The sequence below is a fragment of the Emydura macquarii genome, unplaced genomic scaffold, assembly GCF_026122565.2.
Source record: "Emydura macquarii macquarii isolate MOO-44397 ecotype Brisbane River unplaced genomic scaffold, CSIRO-AGI_Emac_v2 contig_1300, whole genome shotgun sequence".
NCBI lineage: Eukaryota > Metazoa > Chordata > Testudines > Chelidae > Emydura > Emydura macquarii.
This window is the reverse complement of record NW_027131437.1, coordinates 2251479-2262446: the sequence shown is the minus strand read 5'-3', so window position 1 is coordinate 2262446 and position 10968 is coordinate 2251479. Positions and strand designations below refer to the sequence as shown.

Genomic DNA, 10968 nt, shown 5'->3' with positions numbered 1-10968 from the left:
TTGCACTGGTGTGAGGGGTTTTGAGGGGTAACATACTCTACTGGAGTCCTGTCTGGCTTCATCCCAAGTGGTTCCAGAGCACCGTTCCTGTGGGACTCCGTCACAGCAGCCAAGCAGAGTTTGGAAGTGCAGGGGTGGTGTGACGGCACCAGGGAGAGCTGATTACAGAATCAAAGCCAATGCTCACCACAGCTCCTGTCTGTCAGCGTCCTGGTAATGTGATGCCTACAGCAAAGGCCGGGGGTGTCCCCAGAGGACTGGTCTAGACCTGTTCCTCGCATGCAGCCTCCAGCCCCAAGTTCCAGCATCTCACCTACACAATGCAGCAGAGGTGTTTGCCAGGCAGGGTGGGTGTGTGGAAGCTGGACACGGACAAATACAAGGGTTTGAGAGCCCTCCTCCTCCAGCCACTCCGTGACTAACTGCTACTGTGCAGAGAACCATTCCCCTCCAGTGGCTGTGGTGTCCCTAGGCCCCGGGCGGTTGGTAGTGAATGCAGTTTGGAAGAGGTGGGCACACAGCTTCTCTGCTGCCTGCTCTGGTCTTGCACCAGCGGGGGAGCCGCCCTGAGCCTCACACAGCTGAGCTGACAGCAGACAGGCCTTGACAAACAGAGCAGTTTATTTAAAAAAGACTGAACAAAAGCAAGGAACAGCAAAGATCACTGGGTGAGCCTCCCCCCCGCCGCCGCCCCCCACACACACCTGCGGGGCTCACAGGGTGACCCAACCCTCCCACGTCCCCAGGGGATCACAGAATATAGATGACACCATCCAGCCCTGACACACACACGGAGGATTGCAGAATAACCCACCCCACCCTCAGTGTCATCTCAAGAGGGCCTCCTCCCCTATTCGGAGAAAGCAGGGTGACCCAGCCCCTCCCCCCCCCCCATGCTCTGGAGATTACAGAGCAGCTTCCCTCCAGAGCCCACATCGCAGAGTGGCTCTTCCCCCTCCCCAGTCCAGAAAGAAGAGGCTGACCTGCTCAAAGGGTTACAACGCACCCCAACCCCGACTCCCCAGGGTAATCTGACCCCCTCCACCCCCATCCACTGGAGAGGAGTTTGCCCAGAGCAATCCAGGCACTTGTGGAGCACAAGATCATCCAAGGAAATTCATGTTCCTAGACAGCACAAGACTCCCCTCCCAGCAGGAGCTGACAGCAGACCCCAGGGCACTCGCCCCCCCCCCCCCATCTAGAGGGTGGTGCTTGTGTCCCCCAGCTCCCAGCTGCTGCTCTTGTTCAGGGATTTGGTGTCTCGCCCCGGCGGGAGGACAGTGTGACCGACTGGCCAGCATGTGCTGCTGGATCTATACAGAAGTCAATGATGGTGGGCCCTTCCCTCCCCATAGTGCTGGGTGCTGTCAGTTCCATGTTCCTGCCTGTGGGGTCTATTTGTCTGCTCCCCGCTTGCGTCCCGGGACATTCAGTGACGCCTCAATGGCTGCTCGGATGGACGGGGAGGTGTCAAGCCTCAGCCGGGCCTCCTGCACAGAGCAGTTCCGCAGCAGGCACAGAAGGGCTGTGGGGACAACCTGGGAGACAAGAGGAGACAGGGTCAGAATCAGGCGGGAGCTCTCAGCAGCTCGTCTTCCCACCAGCTCAGCCTGCTGCACAGGCCCTGATGTGCAGATGCCAAGGGATGCTCCACCTGCTGGGGCATCTGGAAGCATCAGCACCCCACTTGCCTGCTTCATGTATCTGGGGGTGGCCTCACCCTCTGCCAAGGGAAACGCTGCTTGCTGATGCCTCTCAGGCACTCCACTCCCCTTCCTCCGTCCTCCCCCCGGTAGGAGCAGCCCCAGCACTCATGCTGGCTCCCAGTCCACACCGACCACCTGACAGTCCATCTCATGCTGCTGAGAGACAGGGCATGGGCCTTGTTACCTGGTTCTTCTCCGTTGCTCTCGCAATATGTTTGGAGATCTCTGCACTGCGGATTTCATCTGAGAGCACCTCAGGGTCGTATATGGTCTGCAGCAGGCTCTCCTGGCACCTGGCCTGGGAGTGCCCTGTGAACCGCTGTGGGGAGAGCATGCCAGTCAGAGCAGGACAGAGACCAGGTTCCATTTCAGTGCAGCTCACGGACGGTGCTGGAGTGATGCTCACATGGCTCAGCAAGTGGCATTTGCAGGGCCTTTTGCACCGACCCCAAGCAGACCAGGGAACCGGGGGAAGTGGGAGTGCGCTGGTGGTGAACGACACTGAGCCCTGGTTTACACTTACCTGGCGATTCAGTGTCAGTCGACGGGAGTTACACAAGCTATGCAAAGTAGCTTGTGTAACTCCCATCGACTGCTGTGCTTCCCTTCTGCCCGGCGTCTTCACTGCACTGCGCCGATGGGAACCGTGTTACCGTCGACACCGCGCTACGCCACTTGAGAAGGTGGTTTTACAGCGTCAACTTCTGGATCGATTGAGCAGGTCATCACTGACCGCTCAATCGATCCAGAAAGGTCGATCTGACGGCAGCAATTTTGCCGCCATCAGTGTAGACATATCTTGAGTCTGATCCAGAATGGCTGGGAAGCAGGACTGGCTCCTCTCTGTCCCACCTCTACGGGGCTTGGCTGGGGGATGGGTAAAATAGAGTCATGCATGACACTAGAGGGCATCACAGATGACAGCACCAGCAGGGGTGGATGAGTGAGGGTGTGTACATGCACGTGTGTGGGCACTGGCTCACCATGCTCATACTCCTGGGCCTCTCTCCCAGTGAAGTGGGGATAGTCTGGTTCCCCGAGGGACCCCCCCATGGGGGGGCCTTTGGAGCGGCAGAGGAGCAGTTACCACTCATCATGGAGTTCTGCTGGAGAGGAACGACTGACCCCACTCTAGTGGAGGGCCATATATTCCTGCTTTGTCCCATAGGTGAGTTAGCAGTGCATTGTGGTGCGCTGTTGTAAAGGCTGCATCTTGGTGATGGATTCTCTAATGACCAGCATTAGTCTCCCAGCCATGGTACTGGAGACGGGGAGGTGGAGGAAGGAGGGGTGGGGGGTAGGTTACTGGGCTGTTGTGTTCTGCCTGGCCTTGAAGAGGTCCCACTGGGGCAGCCCCAATGTCCAGAGAAAGGCCACACCAGAAGTCCCCCCCTTAGCTATTGACCTTGCTGCCTTCCTTTCCCACAACTGGGGCCTAACCCTCGCTCTGCAATAACACCAGATAATGCTGCCACCTTCTTATTCCCAGGCCCCAGCAAGTGACAACTACTAAGTGCTGGGCCACTGCCCAAGGCCTCAGTACCTGCAGGATGGACACCGCCCTCCAGAAGAGCTTAGAGTTGCTGACTCTCAGGTCCATCATGTAGTTGTGGAGGATTTTGCCCTTGAGGACATGGGCGCCGGTGCTGACTGTGTTGAGGATCCACTTGGTGCTGAGCTCCCTCTGGAATTTCTGCGTCAAATACAGAAAGACAGATCCACATGAGCAGGGCAGCCATGAACTGCTAGCCTGGAGGAGCCATTGCCTTGCTACCAGCCCTCCTCCCACACGGGGAGCCCTGGCCTTGCAGCCAGCCTCTGCTTACCGCAGACATCACAGACGTTCATCCATTTGGCACCCCTGCGTCGGATCCAAAGCAGGTTAGAACATAGAATATTAGGGGTGGAAGGGACCTCAGGAGGTCATCTAGTCCAACCCCCTGCTCAGAGCAGGACCAACCACAACTAAACCATCCCAGCCAGGGCTTTGTCAAGCCAGGCCTTAAAAACCTCTAAGATGGAGATTCCACCACCTCCCTAGATAACCCATTCCAGTGCTTCACCACCCTCCTAGGGGAAAGGTTTTTTGTAATATCCAACCTAGACCTCCCCCACTGCAACTTGAGACCATTGCTCCTAGTTCTACCACTGAGAACAGCTTAGTTCCATCCTCCTTGGAACCTCCCCTTCAGGTAGTTGAAGGCTGCTATCAAATCCTCCCTCATTCTTCTCTTCTGCAGGCTGAAAAAGCCCAGTTCCCTCAGCCTCTCCTCATAAGTCATGTGCTCCAACCCCCTCATCATTTTTGTTTCCCTCCACTGGACTCTCTCCAATTTGTCCACATCCTGTCTGTTGTGGGGGGCCCAGAACTGGACACAATACTCAAGATATAGCCTCACCAGTGCTGAATAGAAGGGAATAATCACTTCTCTTGATCTGCTGGCAATGCTTCTACTAATGCAGCCCAATATGTCGTTATCCTTCTTGGCAATAAGGGCATCCTGTTGACTCATATCCAGCTTCTTGTCCACTGTAACCCCTAGTCTTTTTCTGCAGAGCTGCTGCCTAGCTCGTTGGTCCCCAGTCTGTAGCACTCCATGAGATTCTTCCGTCCTAAGTGCAGGACTCTGCAGGACTCTGCACTTATCCTTGTTGAACCTCATCAGATTTCTTTTGGCCCAATCCCCCAATTTGTCTAGGTCACTCTGTATCCTATCCCTACCCTCCAGTGTATCTACCACTCCCCCCAGTTTATTGTCATCCGCAATCATGCTGAGGGTGCAATCCACCCCCTCCTCCAGATCATTAATGAAGATGTTGAACAAAACTGGCCCCAGCACTGACCCCTGGGGCACTCTGCTTGTGACCGGCTGCCAACTAGACATTGAGCCGTTAATCATTACCCGTTGAGCCCAATGATCTAGCCGGCTTTCTATCCACCTTATAGTCTGTTCAGCCAACACATACGTCTAACTTGTTGGCAAAAATACTATGGGAGCTTTGCTAAAGTCAAGGTATATTACGTCCATGGCTTTCCCCACATCCACTGAGCCAGTCATCTCTGCACAGACAGCAATCAGGATGGTCATACATTACCTGGATAAAATTCCCTTCATACTCGAGGAACAGGATGGGCCACATGATGCTGATGATGGAGGGAAACAGCTTCTTGAGGGAAGCCTGGTGGAATAAGATACAAACAGAAACCCCGTTGTGACACAGATGTGCCCAAATGTGCCAGGCATGTGCTGGCAGGGATATTGCATCGGTGTCCAATCATTTTCTCAATATTATACCAAAGGGAGTCTTGTTTGGTCTGCTGACAGCTAAGGTCTAGCTGGTTGTCATGGTTATTGTGAGATGTTTCTAGCGTTAGCTAAGGACATGATGTTCTAAATCTGTTGGGAGTGAAACCTAGCACCTGAGGCGGGCACTCTGACAGCTGACCCAGTCAAGGTGAGAACAATGAACATCCATGGAGGCAGTCTGTGTTTACCGTCTGGAGTAGACACAGGCTGGAGATTTTCAAAGACAAAAACTCCACGAGTTCTTACGAGAGTGGGCCCCGTGGGCTAAGAATCTATAACCTAGGGTTGTATACAGGCAGAAGATTGTCCCAAATGGGTATCCATCACAGGAGGGGACTCTGTCAGTGGGGACAAGTGCTGGATTGGGTGAGAAATACCGTATTAGAGAGAAAGGGAACTGCTGATAAGTATAGGCTACAGGTTGCATTTCATGTTTTTCTGTTACTTTTCAGATTCGATGCTGGTTGGGGGCAGTGTGGCCTCAGTGCAACTTACAGCAGCTCCAGGGAGACCCAGGGCCACCGTGGGGCAAGACACACGCCCTGCCCACTCGGTAGTCAAGGAATTCCAGAATGAAGACTTCTTGTGCAACCCCAACCATGCCCTCTGTGTGCACCAGGGTCAGTCTAATTACATGAGCACAAGCTCTGTTTCCCACAGGCCCTTTCCCTCACCAGGGATGGAATCAGAGAGGCCTTCTCTACTCACCGGAAGGTACTGCCCAACAGTTGCATGAGAAAGTGCTTGGACATTTGATGTCTTCTCCTTCACCTGAACCACAAGCTTCTCCACCTGTGTGAGGTCATCTTAAAGCAAGAAGGAGCATAAGACTAAGGTAACCAGGCTCTGGACAGTCATTCAGGAAAATCCAGGGCTAGTCAGAGTCAGGGGCCCTCTGCATGGCAGCCAGATAAGGAGCTCACCATAGAGTATTAGAGAACCCAACACCAAAGCGAACTGTGTGTGTACGTACACACACACACACACACACACACACACACTTGGAGTTGTAGTAATGAAAGGAAAGCGGATAACAGTTCCACAGACTCCCTCCCAAGCCCCGACATACTCCGAACACAACAGGCCTAGTTTGCCTGCAGCTCAGCAAAGAGCAGTGTGGTTGGCTCTGCCATGACAGATCTAGACTGCAGTGACATTACTAATTAAATTGGAGATGATGGGGATTAATATGAGAATTGGAAGGTGGCTAAGGAACTAGTTAAAGAGGAGACTATAAAGGGTCATACTTGTTGGAAATAATCAAACAGGTTGTCCCGGGGGCGGACTGGGGAGACGGAAGCCTTTATTGCCTGCTCGTTCAACCTCAATGCCGCGAGTGAGCAACGAGGGGGTTACTTTACAATTCTTTTATCCATAACAGTATGTAAATGTATACATTTCCAGCAACTCCCCATAGACCCTTATTTGGTTACATTAACACCTATAAAATGAATATTAAGCACTACATAATGAATATAATTATACCCACCCCTGTTTGTTGTTTACAGGATTACCATACAAAGGTCAGTCACATTACCTTGAAACTTACTAACATTCTTTAAAATATACTGTATGCAAGGGTGGGAAAGAAGATAATGCTCTGTTCCCACCAAAGACCTTGAACAGAAGGGAGAATAGTTATTTGTTAGTCTCATTCCTTGCGCAAATGGCTAGGAAGGGAGGGAAAGAAGAGAAATAACAGACTCTAGCTAAAATTCACACCAAGTAACAGAAACAAGGTTTTGCCTGTGCCATGACTCCATTCCCTGTAGCTTAGGCCTTGTTACTTGTCCAGCTTTTAACTCTTTACTCTCCTACACTACTGAAAGGTGAACTGGCAGGGTACTAGTGGAGTTCCTCAGGGATTGGTTTTGGGATTAATCTTATTTAACATTTTCATTCATCACCTAGGAACAAAAAGTGGGAGTGTTCTAATAAAATCTGTGGATGACACAAAGTTGGGAGGTATTGCCAATATGGCGGAAAACCAGACTATCATACAAGAAGATCTGGATGACCATGAACTCTGGAGTAATAGAAATGGGATGAAATTTAATAGTGCAAACTCATGAATTTAGGGACTAATTACAAGAATTTTTGCTATAAGCTGGGGATGTGGCTGTGAAAAAGGCTAATGCAGTCTTAGGATGCATCAGGAGAGGTATTTCCAGTAGAGACAGGGAAGTGTTTGTACCATTATACAAGGTGCTGGTGAGGCCTCATCTGGAATACTATGTGCAGTTCTGGTCTCCCATGTTCAAGAAAGATGAATTCAAACTGAAACAGGTGCAGAGAAGGGCGACTAGGATGATCAGAGGAATGGAAAACCTACTTATGAGATGAGATTCAAGAGCTTGGCTTGTTTAGCCTGTGACGCTGGATGGGGGGGGGGGGGACGACCATTCATTATATTATTTAATATCAATATGTCAATATTTACAATAATTCATATGAGACAGGTCATGTCAGGTACCATTAGAAAGGTTATAATTTGCTAAGTATGATGATATTGTTTGTGTGTATGTGTCATATTTGCATTGGAAGTTATGGATATGTTTGATGTATCTGTATTTCAACTGTGCTGTGTTTCTGGGTGACACCCCAGACAGGAGGGCTGCAGCACTAGCCTGCTTAATGGCCCATTAAGGAAACTCACAGGGACAATGGGCCCAGGAAGAGAAGGAAGCCACATGGCAATTCACCATAAAACACAGCTGCACCACATCCATATTGTCGTCTTCAGCCTTCACTTACCTCTGGATCGACTCTTGTCTGCAACTGAAGCTGTGAATCAAAGGACTGAGACCCATACAGGTACTGGATTTATACCAGAGGGACTATACAAGTCTGCAAACTCCAAAATTCTAATGAAAACCTGGTATATATGGACTTTCCAATCATTTGTATGTATCCGATTGCTTTAATCAGTTAACATTTCTCTTATAGTTTGTTTCTGGCAGGATGGTATTTTGGGTAAGATCCAAACTTCTATTGATCTAGTACTGTGGCTGACCCCTTGGAGTCAGGAGAACCTTTTTGGTGAAGAGCATAGAGTTTAAATAACTGGTCTCTTTACTGGACCTACTGGCTGATTGGGAGCCAGAGACTGAAATGCAGTAAAGGGGGCTGTGTATATTTTTTGTTCTAGCTTCTTGACAACCAGTGTGGGGAATCAGAAGCACTGTTTGTGGCTAGTTGGGGAGTCTGACTTCAGTGTCACCCACCAATACTGGGAGAATCTGCTCTCCTTTTGCAGCCTGCCCTGACTTTGGCGTTTTCAGGTGGCTACCCTAGGCATGGACGGGTCACACAGCCTAACTAAAAGAAGATTGAGGGGAGATATGATTGCTCTTTATACATACATCAGAAGGACAAATACCAGGGAGGGAAAGGAATTATTTAAGTGAAGCACCAATGTGGACACAAGAACAAACAGATATAAACTGGCCATCAACAAGTTTAGGCTTGAAATTAGATGAAGGTTTCGAACCATCAGAGGAGTGAAGTTCTGGAACAGACTCCCAAGGGGAGCAGCGGGGACAAAAACCTAGCTGGCTTCCAGACTGAGCTGGGTAAGGTTATGGAGGGGAGGGGATGAGGCTGCCTGCAATGGCATGTAGTCAATCTTCGACTGCTAGTAGCAAATCTCTCCATTGGCCGGGCACGGGACACTCGATGGGGAGGGCTCTGAGCTACTACAGAGAATTCTTTCCCAAGTGTCCGGCTGGTGTGTCTTGCCCATGTGCTCAGGGTCTAACTGGTCACCAGATTTGGGGCTGGGAAGGAATGTTCCTCCAGGTCAGACTGGCAGAGACCCTGGGGGTTTTCACCTTCCTTGGCAGCATGGGGCACGGGTCACTTGCAGGTTTAAACTTGTGTAAATGGCAGATTCTCTGTCACTTTAAGTCTTTAAACCATGATTTGAGGACTTCAGTAGCTCAGACAGAGGTTAGGGGTCTGTTACAGGAGTGGGTGGGCGAAGTTCTGGGGGCTGCAATGTCCAGGATGTCAGACTAGATGATCCTGATGGTCCCCTCTGGCCTTAATGTCTATGAGTCTCTGAGACATCAATGCATCGATAGACGAGTCAACCAGCCCTAGGCAAACCCCGCCCAACAGCACCACACAAAACTTCCACAGTCCTAAGAAACAGATCTGCAGACAAGAGCCCAAAGCAAAAGATGAGAGAGTGCGAACCCTACCCCAGGCTGTGCCGCTGACCACGTCGATCCCTAAGCACAAAGCTATCAATCTGTGCACCTCCACGGTCCATCACCACAGTGCAGTGAGATTACCTGCACAGCCCCACAGCAGAACAAGTCGTACTGCCATTGGACACAGAAGGAACTGGGGCCCAGAGAGAGAATTGACATGTCTAAGGTCACGCAGAGCCTGTGTAAGAACTGGGAACTGTTCTAACTAGAAGCCAACCTTCCCATGGGCCAGCACCAGTGGGATTCAGACACTGCCCATCTGAACCAGACCAGGGTTCCCATCTCTGACAGGGGACAGCACTAGCTGCTTCTGGGGAGGGTGCAGTGACTGGGGGGGCCTAACCCAGGGGAAGGTTCCCCCAGCTGCAGTACTTAGGGGCTCTTGCCCTGAAGCTGGTGGGTTCATGGCCAGTCCCAAGCTCTGGTTTGGGGGATAGTATTTCCTGAAATAATTCCGAATATTCTCCATGCCCACAGGAACGTCTAACCCCTCTCTGCATCCTGCCAGGCTCTTGGCCTCTGATATCTCCTGTGGTGGGGAGTTTCACAGGCCCCTAGTATCCGGTGGGAAAGTATTTCCTTTGATCAGTTTTTACTTTGGTGCCTTTAAGTCCCAGTTGGCTTCGCCATCATTCTTGTCTTATGAGACAGGGAGAACAGATGCTCTCAATCTTCCTTCGCTAGACCAGGCATTATTTTAGATACTTTTCATAATTTTTTTATCACGTCCCCTCTTATCTGTCTTTTTCCAAGGTACCAAGCCCAGTCTTTCAGTGTACTAGGGAACGGGGAGGAATCACAGCAAGACGCTGCAGAGGGTAGCACCCACCAGGGGAACAAAGCTGCTTCCTTTCCTTCCCCATGCCCTCTGGGTCCCATCCCTCAGCTCCCAGCCACTCCTCACCATCCAGCGTGAAGAGGAAGAGAACGGTGTCGAGCTCCGTCAGTGACGGGAGAATCGTCTTCACAAAGTCCTCCTGAGAGAAGGCAAACTGCGGGCCCTGCCAGAGAGAGGGAGCCTGTTTAAAATGGCACCAGGGCTCCCGCTACACTCCCTGACACCCAGGTCCCCCTGCCCACCCCTTCACTGGGGCCCCCTCCTCCTCTCTCTGACACTGGGGTTATCTTCCACTCCCAACATTGGAGCCCCCTCCTCCCTTCCCAGAAGTGGGAGACCCCATCCTTTTCACAAGGCTGGAACTTCCCCTGCTCTTGCCTCCCTGACTCCACGTTCCCCTCCATCCTTCCTGACATCAAAGCCCCATGCCCTCCCTACCACCGGGGCCCACCTTCCACTCCCTGACACTTGGTCCTCCCACCTGCCCGCCCTCAAACCAGGGTCCCATCATCCAGGCTCCCCACACACCCTGAGACTGGGCCCCTCATGCTCCCTGACACCGGGCTCCCAGACATCAGGCCCGCTCCTCTACATCAGGCAGCCCAGGTGTATCAGTCCCTGTCTGCCCATCTGCTTGGGGGGCTCTGGGAACCAGTGCCATGGGCACACAATCACCACCTACTCAGCACCCATCACGCCCCCATAGCACACGCCCCAGGCCAGCACCCACTCCCCACCCATCCCAGACCATGAGGTTCACCACAGCCATAAGCCATCTCAGATCAGATCCCACCTGGTAGTCACCCCAACCGAGTCCAGTCCCACACTCATGGCCAGAACTACCCCTAGCCAAGTCTCACTCCCCCACCTAGAACCTACCCAAGGGGGGGGGGTCTCACGTT

At 51.8% G+C, this 10968-nt stretch overlaps 1 protein-coding gene across 2 annotated transcripts in view; it reads right to left on the bottom strand.

Annotated features, from left to right (window-relative positions):
- Positions 1-1039: 1039 nt before the first annotated feature.
- Positions 1040-10968, bottom strand: part of GCKR (glucokinase regulator) — a 28029-nt gene continuing 18100 nt past the window's right edge. Inside the window, exons 14-19 of one of the 2 annotated variants that reach the window (XM_067550547.1) lie at positions 10133-10229; positions 5723-5820; positions 4803-4886; positions 3250-3399; positions 1891-2025; positions 1042-1538 (exon numbers count right to left, since the gene is read on the bottom strand). In XM_067550547.1, coding sequence (XP_067406648.1) covers positions 1395-1538; positions 1891-2025; positions 3250-3399; positions 4803-4886; positions 5723-5820; positions 10133-10229 — 708 coding nt within the window. In that variant the 3' untranslated portion in view covers positions 1042-1394. Of the gene's footprint in view, positions 1539-1890; positions 2026-3249; positions 3400-4802; positions 4887-5722; positions 5821-10132; positions 10230-10968 lie in introns of both variants that reach the window. The other variant, XM_067550548.1, reaches the window with a different exon arrangement.